Consider the following 20,419-nt stretch of genomic DNA (forward strand, 5'->3'; position numbering starts at 1 on the left):
ATGGAGAAAGGGAAACTCTTATACACTGTTGGTAGGGATGTAAATTAGAACAGTCACTGTGGGAAACATGAGATTTCTTTTAAAAGTAGAAATGGAGCAATTGCACTACTGGGTAGATACCTAAAAGACATAAACTCATTCTATAAAGGAGATACCGGCATCACCACGTTTATAGCAGCACTGTCCACAGTGGCCAAAATATGAAATCAACCAAGGCATTCATCATCAGATGAATAAGGAAAATATGATGTATATGCATAATAGAATACTATTCAGGTATTTTTTTTTAATTTTTTTTATTTTTGACAGGCAGAGTGGACAGTGAGAGAGAGAGAGAGACAGAGAGAAAGGTCTTCCTTTGCCGTTGGTTCACCCTCTAATGGCCGCTGCGGTAGTGCGCTGCGGCCGGCGCACCGCGCTGTTTCGATGGCAGGAGCCAGGTGCTTATCCTGGTCTCCCATGGGGTGCAGAGCCCAAACACTTGGGCCATCCTCCACTGCACTCCCTGGCCACAGCAGAGAGCTGGCCTGGAAGAGGGGCAACCGGGACAGGATCGGTGCCCCGACCGGGACTAGAACCCGGTGTGCCGGCGCCGCAAGGCGGAGGATTAACCTGTTGAGCCACGGCGCCGGCCTATTCAGGTATTTTAAAAAATGTGAATTCCTATCATCTGCCGCAAAATGCATGGAACTGGGGAGCATGTGGAGTAAAGTAAGCCACATAAAGGCAAATGTACCACATGTTCTCCCTTGTATGTAGAAGCTAAAATTTAAAAGAAAAAACTCAATCTGAACACAGAATGTTGATTACTTGAGGATAGCAGGGGTGGGAAAGATAAAAGGAAGCTGGATGTGGTTAGTTGTAACAAATATACTAATATGCAGTGTTAGTAAGGGAAATGAAGTGAGGAGTATCTGAGAACTCACAATTTTATTTTGTAAAATTAAAACTATTCTGGGGCTGGTGCTGTGGCATAGTAGTCTAAGCCTCCGCCTGCAGCGCCAGCATTCCATATGGGTGCCAATTCGAGTCCTGGCTGCTCCTCTTCCTATCCAGCTCTGCTTATGGCCTGGGAAAACAGTGGAAGACATCCCAAGTGCTTGTGGCCTTGCACCCATGTAGGAGACCTGGAAGAAGCTCCTGACTCCTCGCTTCAGCCATTGCAGCCATTTGGGGAATGAACCAGCAGATGGAAGACCTCTCTGTCTCTCCCTCTCTCTCTCTTAACTCTGACTCTAAAATAAATAAATAAATCTTTTAAAAAATTAAAACTTCTAAAATAAATTAAAAAAAAAAAGAATAGGTGGTAGGATGGGCTTTTGGCCAGCATGTGGGACACCCATATCCCATATCCATGTGCCTGGATTTGAGTCCTGGCTCTGCTTCCAATTCCAGCTTCCTACTAAGGCACACCTGGGAGGCAGCAGTGATGGCCCAAGTGCTTGGGTCCTTGCCACCCACCTGGGATACTTGGATTGAGTTTGAAACTCTTGCCTTTGTCCTGGCCCAGCACTTACAATTGTGAGCACTCAGGGAGTGAACAGCAGATAGAAGATCTCTGTCTCTCTGCCATTCAAATAAGTAAATAGTTTAAGAAAAAAAAAAAGAAAAGAAAAGAGTAAGTGAAGAGAATAAAAAAAGAGGTCCAAGTAACCGAGTTTATCTAATTTAGACTGTTGGTAAAAGTTTCCAGAATAGGTTTTATAACTTTCTGAGTTCTATGTTTTCCAATATTTTTTCCTGTATTTCCATTTAAGAAGTAAAGTATAGATTAAATGAAGGCAGGTGGGCTGGCACTTTAAAAGTGAGAAAGTTTAGGGTGGGTATTTGCCTATCAGCTGAGATGCCTGCAGCCCACCTCAGCGTGCCTGGGTTTAATTCCTGGCGCCAGATCCTGACTCCAGCTTTCTACTAATGTAGACGCGGGGTGGCAACAGTGGTGGCTCAAGTCACTGAGTTGCTGCCATCTGCCTGAAAGACCTGAATTGAGCTCCTGGCTCTGAGATTCAGCCAGGCTAAATTCATCCTGGCTCTGGGATGCAGTCTTAGAGAAGGAACCAGCAGATGGGTGCTCTGACTCTCCAGGAAAACCAAACCAAACCAGAGACTTATCCCCAAATCAGGTGGCACCCCTGAGACTGAACCCTCACCCAAGAGTGTTACAGACTGCCCTCACTGGTTGTTTTGACCAAAAGGTAAATGACTTTGATGGCCCCATTCCCCTTTTTAGTTCCATGAGTGTCCACCCTTCTCAGCTAGGGAAACTCTATCGTTGCCAGGAACAGGATCCTTAGGTGCACAGCCCAGTACATGTACCTATGGTGGTGGTTCCACCCCACTTTGCCTTCCTTCCACTAAAGGCCTACTAGCTGTCTTCTGTCAGCCCAGAAGACTATTTTGTGGGAATTTAGGTCACAGAAGGGTGAGGTTTCCTCCCTCCCTCCCTTTCTCCCTCCCTCCCTCCCGTCCTTCCTTCCTTCCTTTGAAAGGCAGAGTTACTGAGAGAGGAGAGACATAGAAAGAGGTCTTCCATATGCTCATTCACTACCCAAATGGCCACAACAGCCGTGCTGGGCCAGGCCAAAGCCAGGAGCTTCATCCAGGTTTCCCACATGGGTACAGGGGCCCAAGGACATGCGTATCTGCTGCTGTTTTTCCAGGCGCATCAGTAGGCAGCTGGATTGGAAGTGGAGCAGCCAGGACTTGAACTGATGCCCATATAGGATGCCAGTGTCACATGTGGCGGTTTAACCCATTGTGCCACACACCAGCCCCATAAGGTTTTCTTGTCAGTCTACTTTCCAGCACTTAAAAAGGAAAAAACTTCTATGTCTCCATATTTTTAAAGATTTATTTATTTACTGAAAAGAGAAAGAGAGAAATCTTCCATCTGGTTCACTTCCCAAATGGCTCAATGGCCAGGGCTGGACAAGGCCAAAGCCAGGAACCTAGAACTCCATCTGGGTCTTCCACATGGGTGGCAGGGGCCCTGAGTACTTGGGCCATCTTTTGCTGCCTTCCCAGGCAGCTGGATTGGAAATGGAAAGGCTGGGACTCAAACTGACACCCATATTGGGTGACAGCTTAAACTGCTATGTTACAACTACAGCCTCTCCTTGATCTCTTCCCATCTAAGACTAACAGATTATATTTCAGAAAAAGCTGTGGTTAAAAGAAAAAATTTCAAGAGTGTAAGTCAGTTGAACAAAGCCCCCAAAGATGCTTACTTAGTATGTATTTGTTCCTTCCCCTACCAGCCCACATCCCACATAGACTGGTCCTTCACACTCACCTTCATCCAGTTTGTATTCACTTTTAGGATCTACTGGAAAATATATCTGTTTTGTAATTGGTTTTATTTAATTTTATTTTTGTTTGTTCATCTGAGACACAGGGAGGGATGGACACTAAGTGAGAGGGAGAGAGAGACAGGCAGTCTCATCCACTAGTGCACTCCTCAGATGCCTGCCACTACTGTGACTGAGCCAGACACTCCATCCAGGCCTCCCATCGGGTAGCAGGAAGCCAAGGACAGGAGCCATCACTGCTGCCTCCCAGGGTCTGCATTAGCAGGAATCTGGAGTCAGACGCCAGAGCGGGGTAGGGGGCGGGGATCAAGCCCAGGTATTCTGATATGAGCTGCGTCTTAACTGGTGTGGCGATCTCTAGGCTACATGCCTGCCCCCATAATTGTTTTGCTTTTAAGTATATGCTCACTTTAATAGCTTAGTGTCAAACTTCATGTGTTTATTTGATGTTTCAGATTGTTGTTAACTCCAGTTTTCTTGTTTAGACTGTGTGCTTATGCTGTGCTAACCCTGAATGCTAAATAGAAATATCAAAGTTACTGATCTGCTTCTTAAATTTTTCAAAGAAATAATACTGCTTACCTTTTAAGCGTTCAGAACTCTTTTAATTAATGCATTTATGCTGCTTCTCTTTTATTGAACTTCAAACATCTTTTTGTTTCCTCATGAGCAGGTGCTGCTTTCATGTTCCCATGTGTTTCACAGAGTAAGTCACCCTGCTCCACCCCCACCATCAAGTGTGCTCTGCATCAACTTTGCAGCCCAGAGAAACCCCACGCATTGTAAAGTCTCCCCAAAAGAGCCATTAGTTTCTCCGCAGTCACCATTCATAGTTGGAAACATGACTTCAGGCTACAAGTACAATTCATCCTGTTTTGAAAATCATGAATCCGATGTGACAAAAGAACCACAAATGTTTGTATAACAGATTGTTGTTGGTAATGCACATCCAAGTGAGTGATAGCTTAATTCATGTGATCTAGCTGCTTGGGAGTCTTAGACACAACCATGAGCTACCTGTACACCAGTTGACTTTCAGAAGTTTTTGATCTCTCTGCATGTTTATTCTTGTAAAAACTCATTTTTGGAACAGGTTTCGTGAAGAAGGTGTTAATATCTGATGAAGCTTCTTCACTTTGTAATCTAAATTGGAGCAAGTCTCATAATTATGAGAGAAAAGAGCACTGTAATTACATCAGAAGTAGAAATGTTTATAAATAATGACTTATAAAATTTTAAGTGAAATGTTTTCCTTCAGGCATGCCTTCAGGCCTTTGAAAAGTTCACAAATAAAAAAACCTGTCCTCTCTGTAGAAAGAACCAGTATCAAACCAGAGTGATACACGACGGGGCCCGCCTATTCAAACTAAAGTGTGCCACAAGGTAAGAAGGGTCTCCGCCCACTCACTGGGACCCCAGCGCCGAAGGAGCAGAGGGTTTAAAGATCAGGCTGCAGAAACTAAATGTAAAAGACATTGGGGTGTCAGCTCTCTTTTGGGCCACCATCGTCTCCCAGGGCCTGCGGCCCAGAGCTTATGCTCACTACTGAACTATTTGTTACAGTCTTCAAATATCTCCTTTTAGAATCCAGGCCTACTGGAGAGGATACATTGTTCGAAAATGGTACAGAAACCTGAGGAAAACAGTACCTCCCACAGACGCCAAATTGAGGAAAAAATTCTTTGAAGAAAAGGTAGGCATAGATCATCAGTCCTCTGGCCGTAGTCTCCATATGTCAGTGGTTCATATGGGTGTTACGGGCAGTAAAATGTTGATTCTTCCCTCAGTCTGGGGGCTTTTTAAAGTCATTGGAATAGTCATTGAGTAGTTTTGTTGTACTTAAATTGGCTGCCAACATAGACAATAAAATACTTTTCAATTTCCTTTTCTAGCTGAATCTTCAAGCTTATAAAATTATGATAGTGTAATTGAAAACAACTTTTCTTTGGCCATTTTGTGCCAATTGTTTAATCTTTTCAGATAGAAGAAAGGAAACAAGTCGTAATTTTTCACACCCTCTGAACTGAAAGTAAATGAAGATATCAGATTCGATTCTTCTAGTCATGATGAGAATGGAAGAAAGCTTTATAAAGAAGAAAGCCTCCACAATGCCAGAGTATATAAAGGAGAACTGCCTTTCCATCCTTTCTTTTAACCACTGTGTCTCTTCTTACTTTTGGGGTCTGTTTTCTGTTACTTGTACCCCATACGTAAAGGACAGGCATGGCAGAGTGGAAGGAGCCAGCCCCATACCTGTCCTCCTTAGCTTTGTGGCCTGGGGCAAATGGCAGCAACCATAAGAAAGCAATCATTGCTACCTTGCCGTATTGCCCTACACACTGGCTGTACCGTCCATAAAGCACTGTCACGTCCTGACATATGTTAGCTGCAAGTTGAGATAAAACTCGCGGTCACACTGCTCTGTCACAGTTTGCTGTGGCAGTATCATTTACACACTCAGATCTTTTTCTAAACTTTATCTTGCTAGCCTGTACTCCCATTTGGAATAATGAGTAATAGAAAGATACTCTTCCCTGGAGAAAGCAATCCCTAATTCCTCCCTTCACTCGGGAGGCTAAGCAGCCACAGTCGTGTCCTTTGGGTGCCTTGGCTTATTTGTACCACAACACTGAGCTTCCTGGGTTTATCCCAGACTCACAGTGCACCCTGTCAGAGTAAAGTGCTATTCTTTCTGGGTGCCCTCATGCACTTCTCTTAATTTAGTGATGCTTTTACTGACCTGGGATAAGAAAGCTTCTTGAAAATGTCCCAGAATGACATTTAGGGACCCTAAAAGTAAATGGCTTTAGGCTTGACTATAAGGCAGTGTGGTTTTTTAAATCCCCTGATAACCCTTTCTGGCCACTTAAGCAATGTAAAGAAGCATGAGCAAAAGGAAATGGGGACATTGACTTAATGTGGTGTCACTGTGTCTCAGATGTAATCAAGTAAAATGTATTTAATTTGCCTTCCTGAGTAGGAAAACATTAAATGCAATAGTAACATGTGAGCAAATGGCCTTAAAATACTGTATGTCTTGAAGACAGAGCTGCTGAACCAGTGGCTGGCAAGTATTAGCTGCTGTGGCTTGAGCTGCCAGAGTCGCCATCCCTGTTGTGACCAGTGTGGAGCAATGAGGGGCTTCTACTTTTGGGACACAGAAAAGGCAGGCAGAACAGGGGGAGACCACGGCTGAGGAGAAAGTCTGCAGTGTTATTTACATATGAGATAAATTATACTCTCCCAGTCATTGGTATCCCTCATAATATGAACTGATAGCAAAGGATATTTAGGGAAAGAGCTAAGAGTCCTAGTAAAAGACACCCTCCACTTGTTTACAAGAGTCGTGTAAAAAGCTTCTCACTTTTCAGTGCTGCCTAGTTCTTTCTCACATAGCCCAGTTGACAGAAGAAACAGCAAATCGGCCAAAAGTCCCCATAATTACTGGATATAAAGGATGTGCTACCTTCCCTTTTTCTTGAATATGACCAGTCCTCTTGCTGTTTAGAAAGCAGTATGTTGACCTCTCCAGGTTGGCTCTCGTCCTTGTCCAGCAGCCAACATTACAGCCTCAGCCTCACCTGCAGACCTCACACCCACTCCTGCAGGAAGCATGTATCTCTGGCCAATTCTTTGTATTCTCAGTAACGTCTCTCATCTTTCATCGGAGATTGTTAGTCTCCAGTGTTCATTCTCAATTCAATAGCTGACTGTCTCCCATGATGGTTTCCATCCTTTTATATTCTTTTCATGTTTTTATATTCTGTAGTCTCACAGTCTGGATCTCTGAATCTCTCTGACTCATTTCTTTTTTTTTTTTATTTCATAAATGTGAATTTACAAAGTGCAACTTTTGTATTGTTATGGCTTCCCCCACCAACCTCCCTCCCTCCTGTGGCCCTCTCCTCCCCCTCTCCCTCTCCCATCCCGCCCTTTATCGAGTTTCATTTTCAATTAGCTTCATATACTGAAGATCAACTTAGTATATACTAAGCAAGGGTTTCAACAGGCTGCCCTCACACAACCGCACAAGGTATAGGGTACTGTTCAACTAGTAGTGTTTTTACATTTCATAGTAAAACACATTAAGGACAGAGATCCTACGTGGGGAGCATGTACCCAGTGACTCCCGTTGTTGATTTAACAATTGGCACTCTTATTTATGATGTCAGCAATCACCTGAGACTCTTACTATGAGCTGTCTAGGCTATGGAAGCCCCTTGAGTTCACCAACTCTGAACTTGTTTAGTCAAGGCCGTGTCACAGTGGAGGTTCCTTCCTCCCTTCAGAGAAAGGCGCCTCTCTCCTTGATGGCCTATTCCTTCTGCTGGGGTCTTGTTCACCAGGATCTTTCATTTAGATTGTTTTTTGCCACCATGTCATGGCTTTCCATGCCTATGAGTCTGAGTCATTTCTAATATGTAATCTGCTGGCTCTTCAATCAGAATCATTCATTGTTTTCTCCTAAAATTTTAGACAGTGATATTTTGCCTTATATATTTAAAATTTTTGTTATGAATTCATCATCGGATAACAACTTTGAACACATTGCTTTCACTGCAGTAGTCATGAGACTCAACTGATCGTCCTGGCTATAGTATTACCTGTGTATGATTTTGTGACACACAGATTACTTGTCCGTTTTCCACTCTATAAAATATAAAAGACCCAGTGTGATAGGATTATTTTCAGAATCTGGAATTTGGAATAGAGTAAGGAGCTTTTAAGTCTATAACCAAAGCCAAAACAGCACTGTCCTGTGCCGAGGGTGGCCATCAACAGAGCTGCCTCACAGCTCAAATGCTTTTCAGAGAAAGAATATTGACCGTATCTCTACTTGCCAACGTTTAACCCTGTAATCATTCTGCTTAGAGCTTTTTAACCTTTGCAAATAAGTCCTCCCAACTAAGTAAACATATTTTCAGTTTCTTAAAGGAAGATAAGGAAAAGCAAACCCAGCTGGCAGGTGAATAGAGTGCCCTTTCCTCATCCTCACCCAGCGCCACTTCAAGGGATGGCCTCATTCCTGCCCTTGCTTGGTGAGATGGGAGCCCCTGTGGCACCCACAAGGACCCTCATGCTCCTCAGTACTTGCTCTGGGAACCCAGTCTCTCCCACAGCTTCATTTACCCTTCTGTGGGAAGGAGTATCACGCCAATGGCTGTTCCTGTCCCCTATTTCCAACTTCTCACAAGTCCTAGGATTTACTCTGCCCAATCCGGCCCCTCTGCCCTGTTTCTCTTCATGCTATCTCCTTCCTTTACGCTTTTACCCCTAATCTACCCTGTACCTTGCTAAGTACACTAACTCGCCCTGCGTGTTGCCATGATTAGTCTAACTTGTGCCCCTGCCTCAATTAAAATATTACCATTTTCAAGGCCTAGTTCAAGTACTCTTCTAATTTCATTGGCCTTCTCTAAACCTCAGTTGTATGCTAAAAAAGAAAGAAAAAACACTCAAAAGGTAGAAAAAGGAAAAGTTTAAATTATATTTGAGCTTATATTTTACATTTCTAGTTTTTTCTTTTGAGGCTTTTAAAGATGACCACAGAAAATTTGGATAGCTAATTCACTTTAGCTAACTATCTAAGAATAAATTGATAAGCAAAACAATTTTGGTGCAGGGGAGGGGGGAAAGTAGTTGTGTTAGGGGAGAGAGGTGTTGCAAGTAAACTCTTCAGGGCAGTGACTTTCAGACTTTTCCCACAACTCACAATAAGGAGTTTATTCTGTACAATGACCCAGCATATGTGTGCCCTTAAGGGAAACAAATCTTTCACAAGACAGCAGCCACCCTTAGCACATCCACCAACTGTGATCAGTTGTGTTCTATGTCATCTCCAAAATGAAGGACTCACACATTCATGTAAGTCAATATTGGATTACGTACGCTAGTATATAAATAAATGCACATCAAACACAAGCAATGTTCTTATCCTCTGAAGATAGCCTTGCTTACTCAGCCGTCATGTGTGGGGTGGGGAAAGGCAGGATAGATACACAAATTCAGATCACAGGAAGCTGGTGCTCCACACTTGGTACATTGGATAATTGCCTCTGCTTTCAGTTGTTAATAAACTGTGGAATCCAAGAATTCCAGGCTCTGTCTCTGCTGGTTTCCTAACTCATCCCTGCAGTTTCTCTGTGCCATGCTCTTGTCACTTATCCTGTTTGGCCACAAACATCTGAAATCTGTAACCCTCATTTTAAATGAGTAAAGATTGAGTCTAATGTAATATATACATATATATTATATTATATAAAATTATATAAAATATATTGTATATACTATAACATATATATATAAAATATTAACTGTAGGTAGATGCTCTTATCACAGCTCCTGGTTGCCTGGTTTGTTTTTTTTAATATTTTTTTATTTATTTTGAGAGGTGGAGAGACAGAGACAGAGTTCTTCCATCTGCTGGTTCACACCCCTAACAGCCATTATGGCACAAGCTAGGCAGATCTGAAGCCAGGAGCCAGGACTTCTGGGTCTCCCATATGGCTGCAGGGGCCCAAACACCTGGGCCATCTTCTACTGCTTTCCAAGGCCATAGCAAAGAGTTGGATTGGAAGAGGAGTAGCCAGGATTCGAACCAGCACCATGTGGGATGCTGGCACCACAGACAGAGGCTTTAGCCCATTACACCACAGCGCCAGCCCATGATTGCCTATTTGGATAGAACTGGAGAGCTGCTCTTTATGATGTAGGCTGCTTGTTAGTCATTTACCAAATGGCACTTGCAATTTGATGATTTTTTTCCTACCTTTCCAACTTCATGGAACTCATTTTCTGAGCTGTAAGAATTCTCTGGGAAGTATTAATTAATATTATAATCTCTAAATTAAAATCATCCACCTGTTTAATGGAATCTGTCAAACTGGGCTATTGGAGTTCACATTATCCAGGTGTGATGGTTAATTTATGTGTCAACTTGACTGGGCTAGGGGATGCTCAGATTATCTGGTTAAACATTATCTCTGGGTGTGTCATGAGGGTGTTTCTGAAAAAGATTAGCACTGGAAGCTATGGACTCAGGAAAATAAATCACTCTCCCAGTGTGGATGGGCAGTACCCAACCCCTTGAATAAAAAGCCAAGGAAGAAAGAACTCTGCTGTTTCTGGCCACTTCTGGGACGTCAGTCCTGCCTTTGGTCTAGGACTCCTCCCAACCATACTCCTGATTCTCAGCCTTCAGACTCAGAGTGGAGCTGTAGTCACCAGCTTGCCTGAGTCTCCAACTTGCAAAAGATGGACTATAGGACTTCTCAGCCTCTAAATCCGTGCGAGCCCATTCCTCATAATATATTCCCCTACACACACACACACACACATCTCTTACTGGTTCTGTTTCTCTGAAGAACCGTGACTAATACATCAGAATCCAACAGATGCATTTTGACCATGAGGATGTGTATACAAATGATAGTTTGAAGAGAATTTATGTCAAAAAATCACCGTAAACTGTGAGGTGAAAGACCACTAAGGAATGTGACATTTGCAGTCTCAAACTATTACCCCACAATTTACAAACTATTACCCCACACGTTACTCAATTTACAAAGAGAATGAGGAATCTTTACAATGGGGAAGTCTGGCATATGTCTCCTACCCAGTGATCAAAGTGATCAATAATCAAGTAGATTGACACCATTTGTCCTTAACGTGCACAGGAACCCTGGAGCATTTTCATGCCAAAAATGCTTGACCTGTACCAAATTAGGAGAAAATAGTAAGCAGATTAATCAAAAATGAGAACTATTCTTCAAAATAGCTGGCGTGAACTCTAAAATATCAATGTCATAAAGAAGAAAATGGCTGAGGAATGTTCTAGAATACAGGTGTGGAGAGCAGTATAAGTTTAATGAGATCTTTGATTGTATGATGGACCAAACTGAAACAAGAGCTATAATTGAGGTAGTTTAGGAGTTTTAATATGCATTATATTTTACACAGCAGTAATCTATCAATGTTAAATTTCCTGGTATATTAATCATAGTATGACTTAAGGTACAGTGATCTGATTCTCAGGAGTCACATGCCAAGTATGTACAGGTAATGTCTTACAATGTTTGCAGCTATCACACATTCATATAAAAGTGTAAAAGCTAACCAAAAAAGGAAAATAGTAGAAAATGTAAGATGATAGGATTAAAATATAGCAGTAATTGCAGTAATTATAATAAACGTGATTGAGATAATTTCCCTGTTAAACACAAACTCTTGGATTACATTGAAAAAATCAGGTAGTAACTGCTTATGAAAGACACATTTAAAACAAAAGTGCTCTGTATAAAATAATACTCAAACGAGACAATTTAAAAATGAGATAAATGGCAAAAATAGAACAAAATGAAAATCATAATAAAACGAATGGATTATAAAGTTAGTATGGAAATTTAGAATCTAAAATGCACCCCCTTCTCGTGTCCATGACAAGAACACTGATGTTCTGTGGTATACAGCTAAAGCTTCATGTAGAGGAGAATTAGTAATGTTAAGTGCCTTTGTTAATACCAAGAAAGATTAAAAGTAATGAATTATTCAATTCAGGAAACCAGTGGGGAAAAAGCACTAATTTTGTATTTCACTTCATTCATTTCATCTGGAAGGCAGAGCAAGAAAGAGAAAAAAAGAGAGATCTTCCATCCACTGTTTGATTCCCCAAACGCCCAGAACAGCCAGAGCTGAACCAGGCTGAAGCCAAGAGCCCTGAACTCTATCTGGATCTTCCATGTGGGTGACAGGAGCCCAAGTACTGGGGTCGTCATGAGCTGTCTTCCCAGGTGCACTAACGGGAAGCTAAATTGGAAGTAGAGCAGCTGGAATTCAGATGGACACTGTAACATGGAGGCCGCCATCCCAAGTGGCAGCTTAACTCACTGTGCCAAAGCACTCATCCCTAATTTTTTTAAATGTAGGAAATACAAAGATAAATTATTAGGGAATAAGTGAAACTAGTAAGTAAAACCAATAGCTGGTATTTGGGAAAAGAAAAGATAAATTTCTCATGGGGGTTTTTTTCAAAAAGCCTGCAAGAGGGTCTCGTGTTTGGAGCACTGGCCATACCCATATTATAGTGCCAGTTCCAGCCCAGCTGCCCTGCTTCTGACCCAATTCCCTGTTAATGTGCCTGGAAAGGGCTGAAGCCAGGGCCAGAAACTCCATCCTGGTCTCCCACATGGTGGCAACGGGCCCAAGCAAAACGATCATTTTTTATTTCTAAAAAAAAAAATAAAGATATATTTAGTAAAAATAATGTTTGCTTATACATATATTAACATTTAGGGGTTGCTACTATTACATTTATTTTTAAGAGTTATTTATTTATTTGAGAGGCAGAGTTACAGACAGAGAGAGGGAGAACAGAGAGAGAGGTCTTCCATCCACTGATTCACTCCCCAAATGGCCACAATGGTTGGAGCTGGACCGATCCAAAGCCAGGAGCAAGGGTCCTCTTCCGGGTCTCCTACATGGGTGTAGGGGCCCAAGGACTTCGGCCATCTTCAACTGCTTTCCCAAGCCATTAGCTGGAAGCTGGGTCAGAAGTGGAGCAGCCAGGACTCGAACTGCTGCCCAGATAGGATGCAGGCACTGCAGGCAGAGGCTTAACCTGCTATGCCACAGCACTGGCCCCTATTATTCTTTTTTAAACAATGTAATAAATAAAATAAATATGTTACAGTTCAAAATAAGAACAGCTTAAGAAGAGGCCGGTTTTTCAGTTTAGTGGTTAAGACTCCTGCATCTCTCATCAAAGTACCTGAGTTTGATTCCTGACTCCAGCTTCCTACCACAGCAGGGCTCTGGGAATCAGTGGTGATGGCTCAAGTTAACTGGGCTCCTACCACCCACGGGGGGAGACCTGGAGCGCATTCTCAGCTCCTCACCTCTGCCCGGCCAGGCACTAGCTATGGTAGATGTTTGAGTCTCTCTCTCTTGCTTTCTCTGCCAAAAACAGAAAATGTTAGACAGTAGGACCACACAGCCCATGTTCGTAAATAAGGTAATCATCTTCCACAGAGGGACTTTTATAAAAGCCTAGCTTTTTTCCGTGATTTAATAGTATACGCTGTCTTACAAAAATAGTGAAATGTTTTTCTGATTATAGGAACAACTTTATTATTTTCAAGAAAAAATTTCGGATATTTTTCCTTTAAATACCTATAAAATTTTTTGTTTAACATAAGGTGTAAATAAAATGAGTCTTCAAAATCTGGAAGTTCCGGATTAAGATATTGAAAATAAAAATGGAACTGTTGGCCTTGGATTCTCAATGCAGGCTTCTGTTTTCCATTATATTCATTCTTACATTATAATGATGAAAGTGCTTTTTTTTAAGATTTATTTATTTATTTGAAAGTCAGAGTTACACAGAGAGAGAAAGAGAGAGAGAGAGAGAGAGATCTTCCATCCGATGGTTCACTCCCCAGTTGGCCACAACAGCCGGACCTGTGCCGATCCGGAGCCAGGAGCCTCTTCCAGGTTTCCCACATGGGTGCAGGGACCCAAAGACTTGGGCCATCTTCTACCGCTTTCCCAGGCCATAGCAGAGAGCTGGATTGGAAGTAGAGCATCTAGGTTTCGAACCAGAGCCCTTATGGGATGCCAGCGCTTCAGACCAGTGTGTTAACCTACTGCGCCACAGTGCCGGCCCCTGAAAGTTCTGAAGAACCAAAAATACATACTAAAAGTCTGTTTTCACATAAAGCAGTGTTATGGGTTCCTAAGTAATAACAAATATTAATAATGAATAAATTCCAAAGCCAGAATGAACGGTGACTTTATCAAGGCTTCCTTGGATGAGAGGACAACTTCTACATAGTATGGGAAGGCGGGCATTTGGTATGGCAGTTAAAATGCTGCTTGGGATGCTCACATCCCATATCAGAGGGTCTGGCTTCAAGTCCTGGCTCTGCTTCCAGCTCCAGCTCCTTCCTAATGTGCACCCTGGAAGGCAGCAGGTTCCTGCCTTCCTGCCACCCGTATGGGAGACCCAGATTGAGTTCCAGTCTCCATGGCCCAGCCCTGGCTGTTGTGTGCATTTGGGGAGAGGACCAACACATGCAAGATCTCTCTGTCTCTGTCTCTTTGCCTTTCAAATAAAAGAAAAACCAAGTCAAATCAAATGGAGAAATTGTAATCGATTCTCCTTTCTGTCTGAACAACCATTCCAACTCTGTGTGCTGGTGGTTCTCAGACTCTTCGAGACTCACAGAAATGTAGAGAAATTTACGGCTTTAATGGTCATTGCCAACTTGTAAAAACTTTTTATTTTATTTTACCAAGTAAGAGTTTTTAAAAACAACAGAACACCCATATCTTCTCAGAATCACTTCCTAACAGAAAGACTTCTCTAACAGCAGGAAAGTGCAAAGTCCCCGACCACACCCTTTTCCTGGCATGCATTTAGCCTCAGGAACATTTCACCCCGTGGAATGTACTCTTGTTTCTTTGCTGGCAGATAGCTGAAGACTTTGCCATACATGGGAACCATTGGCTTAGATCGAAGATAAATTACCTTCAGGGAAAAAGGAGTCTAATCAATAGAAGAGAAAGGCAACGCAGAATAATAGTGAATTTGATATTTTTAGACACAATAAATTAGGAAGTGTTTGTTTCCTTTGTATGCCTCAAGACCTCAGGAGGATGGATGTGTTTTTAATTCTCTAGATTAGATTAGCACAAGCCAATGTTTTTATAAGTTAATCTATTTTACTTGTTAAAGAACCGTAGTCTTGCATTTTCATTCAAGTTAATGAAGTCTTTTCTTTGTTTTTCACGCATCTACTGGGGGGTTAACTAATTAATAAAACGCAAGGATCATCTTTCTACAAATAGGACTCCTTCCGTACTTGGAGAGTTTCTTTTCACAAATGTGCCTTGCTTTAAAGTCCTGGCGTACTCCTAACACAGCGAAGTCAGGTTACAAGCCAGGTTCTTTTCCATAGGCCACAGTCTTGTGGTAAAAGCTAAAAGGTCAGATGTTGGGTTGTGTACCCTTGAGTGAGAGTCAGAATGAAAATGCAGTCCGCGAGGCCTTTGTCACAGGGGTGTTTGACTTGTCTGGGGATGATACAGTAGTCCCAGTGCACATTCATTCTGGTTTTGACAAACTCAGATCAAAGAGGCCCGGAAAGGTCACCGGAGCTGTTATGCTAATACCCAGCATAGTGTGTACAGAAAGCCCCAAGTGTGGCCCAGAATGCAGTGCTTGGTCCTTGAATGCCTTTGATCCTTATCTAAAAATTCTGCTAGCATATGTCATATAACTGAGGTATGGTCTTTTATTGCTGCAATTAAAACTTTTCAAATGCATTATATTATCTCCACCCCAGCTAAAAGTCCTGGCCATTGTTTAAAAAGTGAGGTTAGTGATTTGTCAGCCTAGGGGCTGCCCGCTCCCACACCCTCCAGCCTGGAGTTTCTCTTACTTTTTTCATTTACATCTCACCAAACAGCATAATGGTCTGAAAGTTTGTTTAGTCCTTTGACTTCCTTTATCACGTGGAGATGGCAAACATTCTGTTGCTAACTTGAAGTGGCTCCAAGCAGCAAGACTGGAAGGATATTAAACCAGTAAAAGCTTATCAACTGATTCATTGATATGCTGTAAATTCCAGGCTTTTCATTTTGCTTTTGAGGGCGGCCATAAGTCAACACATTAGTAAGCAATTTGCTGACATCCAGATGGATCACTCACAGAGGCCTCTTGGGTAGACAAAGTTCACCTGGGTACTTCTGTTAGTATTTTTCTTTAATGGTTAGCCAGTATGTTGCTTGTAAATGACCAGTAATCGCTTTACATATCAATAGCCCAGACTCTCAAGTTACTTTAGTTCATCAGGTATCTGAAACAGGAAACTTAAGAGAGAAATATAGTGACACTTGCTCTTTTTTCAAATTGGAAATTTTTATTTCGGTCTGTTTCTATAGGATTCATAGTACTAACCATTAGTTTAAAAATGAGAGCTCAGTTGTCATTTGTTTCTCCTGGGTCTTGCCCTTCAGTTACTCAGGTCATCTGACGTCCATCACATAAAAAGGGAGGGAATATGTAAAGGAAAAAGGAACACTGAACACATGATAATCTGACCTCTCAGGAAGGCTTAACAGTCAATGCGCTTGCTTCAGACATTGGTTTAAATGAACTACAACAGGTGGTCAATGCATAGGTGTTGACTTGCCTTTCAAAAAAATTACCCTTTCAAACACCTGAAGCTGGAACAGTAAGAACCATCTTACCAGCTCGCTTTTAGAGACTTGCCGTAAATAGATACGGCAGGACTTCCAGCATAGTTGTTACCAAGCTAATGCCAGTTTTATGATGAACAGCCAAATGTTTGTTTCATTAAATTTTAACACTGGAAATACTTCAAAATCCCTCTGGATAGACATTGTTCTTTCTTTCTTTTTTTTTTTTTTTTTTTTTTGACAGGCAGAGTGGATAGTGAGAGAGAGAGACAGAGAGAAAGGTCTTCCTTTTGCCGTTGGTTCACCCTCCAATGGCTGCCGTGGCTGGCGCACTGCGCTGATCCCAAGGCAGGAGCCAGGTGCTTCTCCTGGTCTCCCATGGGGTGCAGGGCCCAAGCACTTGGGCCATCCTCCACTGCCTTCCCAGGCCATAGCAGAGAGCTGGCCTGGAAGAGGGGCAACCGGGATAGAATCCGGCGCCCCAACCGGGAGTAGAACCCGGTGTGCCGGCACCGCAAGGCGGAGGATTAGCCTATTAAGCCACAGCGCCGGCCAACATTGTTCTTTTTTAAAATCTCTCAAGAAGGGATTTCTACTGTACTCCTTGTGAATGTGCACAAGAAGAGCATCTACTTTTCCTCACTTAGATCCATTGCAAATTTTAAGTCAGATTGTATCTATTTGATGCTAAGGGCCTAAACGGAGATGAATCAAATGCTTCCCCAAAAGCAAGGCGCTCCATCCAGGAGATAAGAAATATACACAGCCATCCAGGGAAACTGTCCAATTAAGAAGTGGACTGTGAGAGCTCAGAGACAAGAGAAATCAGCTCCAGGGGGCATGTGTAGAACTTCCAGAGTCGCTGACGTGAGTGAAGTCAAGGGAACAGAGAGACAGAATGGTTATTCACCAGACTGAATAAACAAGTGTGACCAGACCAAGAGGTTCTTAGAGGAAAGCAGTGAGAGGAAAGTTCGGTAGCTTAGACGTAGTAAGATGCCCTTGGAAGGTTTGTTTTGTTTTGTTTTGTTTTTTTGAGAGACAGAGATACATTCAGTAAATGCCCTCAGTAGCCAGAGGGCCTCTGCTGGTAGCCAGGAAAGTAATGTGCATGTGCGGGTGGCAAGAACCCAGTTCCTGAGCCATCCCCACTGGCTCACAGGGTTCACAGGAGCTGGAGCCAGGTATCCAACTCAGGTACCCTGCTAGGGATGCAGCCATCCTGACACTTGTCCTTTTTTAAGATTTAGTTTTTTATTTGAACAGTAGAGTTACAGAGAGAGAGGGAGGGAGAGAGGGAGGGGGGGAGAGAGAGAGAGAGAGAGAGAGAGAGAGAGAGAGAGAGAGAGGTCTTCGATCTGCTGGTTCCCTCCCCAAATGGTCACGACAGCCGGAGCTGGGCCCATCAGGAGCCAGGAGCTTCTTCCCCATCTCCCAGATGGGTGCAGGGGCCCCAAGCACTTGGGCCGTCTTTTGCTGCTTTCCCAGGTGCATTAAGTTGGCAGCAACCTGGAACAGAAGCCAGATCAGACTCAAACTGGCGCCATATGGGATACCGTTGCCAAGGCAGCATTACCCACCCCCCCAACTGGCATCTTAAATGCTAGGCCAAACACCCACCCCCATTGAAGTTACTGATCACATCCAGCGTGTGGTGAACAGTGTTCTGAGAAGCTAGCATGGATGATGGGTAACGGATTGGCAGAGGGAAAGGCTGGTGGCAGTGGGCTCCAACAATTGGCAGCCTTAAACATGCCACACTTTGGCCTCTCCTCCCAGACCCCTTCTGCCTCCTGCATCTCCCCTCCAGGGAGAACTGTCCAAGTGTGCCCCCTTCCACTCCTGCTGTGTCTTCCGGATTGTCTGCTGGAGCACACAGTACTCTGGACTGCTGCTTCCTTGTTAAAAGAACAAGAGTTCCTGGTCCTTGCCCCCAGGCTCGTACTGCACCCTCCGGGGAAATAACAGCTCAACAGTGTCAAGACTGAACACCAGCCTCTGTAGGAACTGTTTAACCCTTGTTGTCCTTCACCATTCAAAACCTGTACGTGGTAACCGGAAGTTAAAATTACTTAGTTAAGATTGAATAATAGCACGTTAACCACCATTACCTATCAAGATGGTTGTTTTCTCATTTATTAATGCTTTTAATTTCTTTTAAAGAAGAAATGTGAGTTGCTAAGTGTGAAAGGGATAGTATTTCGTTAGGCAGGCTGAATGGATATTAAGCACCACGGCTCAATAGGCTAATCCTCCGCCTGCGGCGCCGGCACCCCAGGTTCTAGTCCAGGTTGGGGCGCTTGTCCTGTCCCGGTTGCTCCTCTTCCAGGCCAGCTCTCTGCTGTGACCCGGGAAGGCAGTGGAGGATGGCCCAAGTCCTTGGGCCCTGCACCCTCATGGGAGACCAGAAGAAGCACCTGGCTCCTGGCTTCGGATCAGCACGGTGCGCCGGCCACAGTGGCCACTGAGGGGTGAACCAATGGAAAGGAAGACCTTTCTCTCTGTCTCTCTCACTGTCCACTCTGCCTGTCAAAAATAAAAAAAGATATAAATTAAACTGAATAGCAGCCGGTGCCGTGGCTTAACAGGCTAATCCTCCACCTTGCGGCGCTGGCACACCGGGTTCTAGTCCCGGTCAGGGCGCCGGATTCTATCCCGGTTGCCTCCCTTCCAGGCCAGCTCTCTGCTATGGCCCGGGAAGGCAGTGGAGGATGGCCCAAGTGCTTGGGCCCTGCACCCGCATGGGAGACCAGGAGAAGCCCCTGGCTCCTGGCTTCGGATCAGCGAGATGCGCCGGCCACAGCGGTCATTGGAGGGTGAACCAACGGCAAAAAGGAAGACCTTTCTCTCTGTCTCTCTTTCTCACTGTCCATTCTGCCTGTCAAAAATAAAAAAAGATATAAATCAAACTGAATAGCAACATCAGAAGTACATCTAAACTGCTTTCATGGACTGCCACTTGGAGGTTTTGCATTTGTAAAACTTCATTTCAACAGGAAGATTTGAGAGGCTGCTTGCAGCTCTTCTCCACAGACTTGGCTGTCAGCGGTCGCTCATCCCTCCATTCACTCATTCCATGAATGCACACTGGTGGCCACTCGGCCTGCTGTCTGCTGCCAGGCCCCCTGTCTCCACAGAGTCGGGGAGGGAGACAAGAAATAAAATACCTTGTTAAAAATATTAGAAATTTGAGGGCCGGTGCTGTGGCATAGCAGGTAAAGCCGCTGCCTGTAGTGCTGGCATTTCATGTGGGGGCCAGTTTGCGTCCCGGCTGCTCCACTTCCCATCCAGCTCTCTGCTGTGGCCTGGGAAAGCAGACTATTGTGGCCATTTGGGGAGTGAACCAGCACATGGAAGACCTCTCTGTCTCTCCTTCTCTCTGCCTCTGCCTCTCTGTAACTTTGCTTTTCAAATAAATAAATAAATCTTTTTAAAAATTAGAAATCTCAGGAAGTAATTAGTGCCATTAAGAAAAACATAGAGAAAGGAGATGGTGACTACAGAGGAGAGCGAAGGAGAAACTGCTGTGATGAAATCCAGACAGGAACGCAGGAGGGGATGTACCGTGCCACAGGACCCTGGAATGGCTGTCCAGGCAAGAGGAGCAGCGGCGGGAGCCAGGCTTGGGGGAGAAGGCCGGGTGGGCAGGGCACCCCTTCGGTACCGGGATGAAAAGACAGCAGACCCGAGGCGGGACCCACCCTGGATGCTGAGCCGGAGGCCCAATCCCTGGGGGAAAGCCGAGGGGCAGCTCGTGGTGGCGTCCAGTTTCTGGGAGTGCTCGGAGGCCAACCACAGGGTTGGCTGGTGACCCGGATTCAGGGTTGGAGGAAACAAGGACTTCTAGGAATTGGGTTTGTGCAACCCCGCTGGAAACAGAGAAGGTGTGAGGAGTGCCAGGCGGGGCTTCCGTC

General features: G+C 43.9%; 1 protein-coding gene across 1 annotated transcript in view; it reads left to right on the forward strand.

Moving 5' to 3' along the window:
• The window catches only part of RNF32 (ring finger protein 32), a 43,198-nt gene that overhangs the window by 17,605 nt on the left and 5,174 nt on the right, over window positions 1-20,419 (forward strand). The window contains exons 5-7 of the mRNA XM_062193825.1: window positions 3,982-4,014; window positions 4,567-4,691; window positions 4,893-5,001. Of these exons, the coding sequence (XP_062049809.1) occupies window positions 3,982-4,014; window positions 4,567-4,691; window positions 4,893-5,001 (267 nt within the window). The remainder of the gene's footprint in view (window positions 1-3,981; window positions 4,015-4,566; window positions 4,692-4,892; window positions 5,002-20,419) is intronic.

Source organism: Lepus europaeus, chromosome 5 (genome assembly GCF_033115175.1).
Source record: "Lepus europaeus isolate LE1 chromosome 5, mLepTim1.pri, whole genome shotgun sequence".
In the NCBI taxonomy this organism is placed as follows: Eukaryota; Metazoa; Chordata; class Mammalia; order Lagomorpha; family Leporidae; genus Lepus; species Lepus europaeus.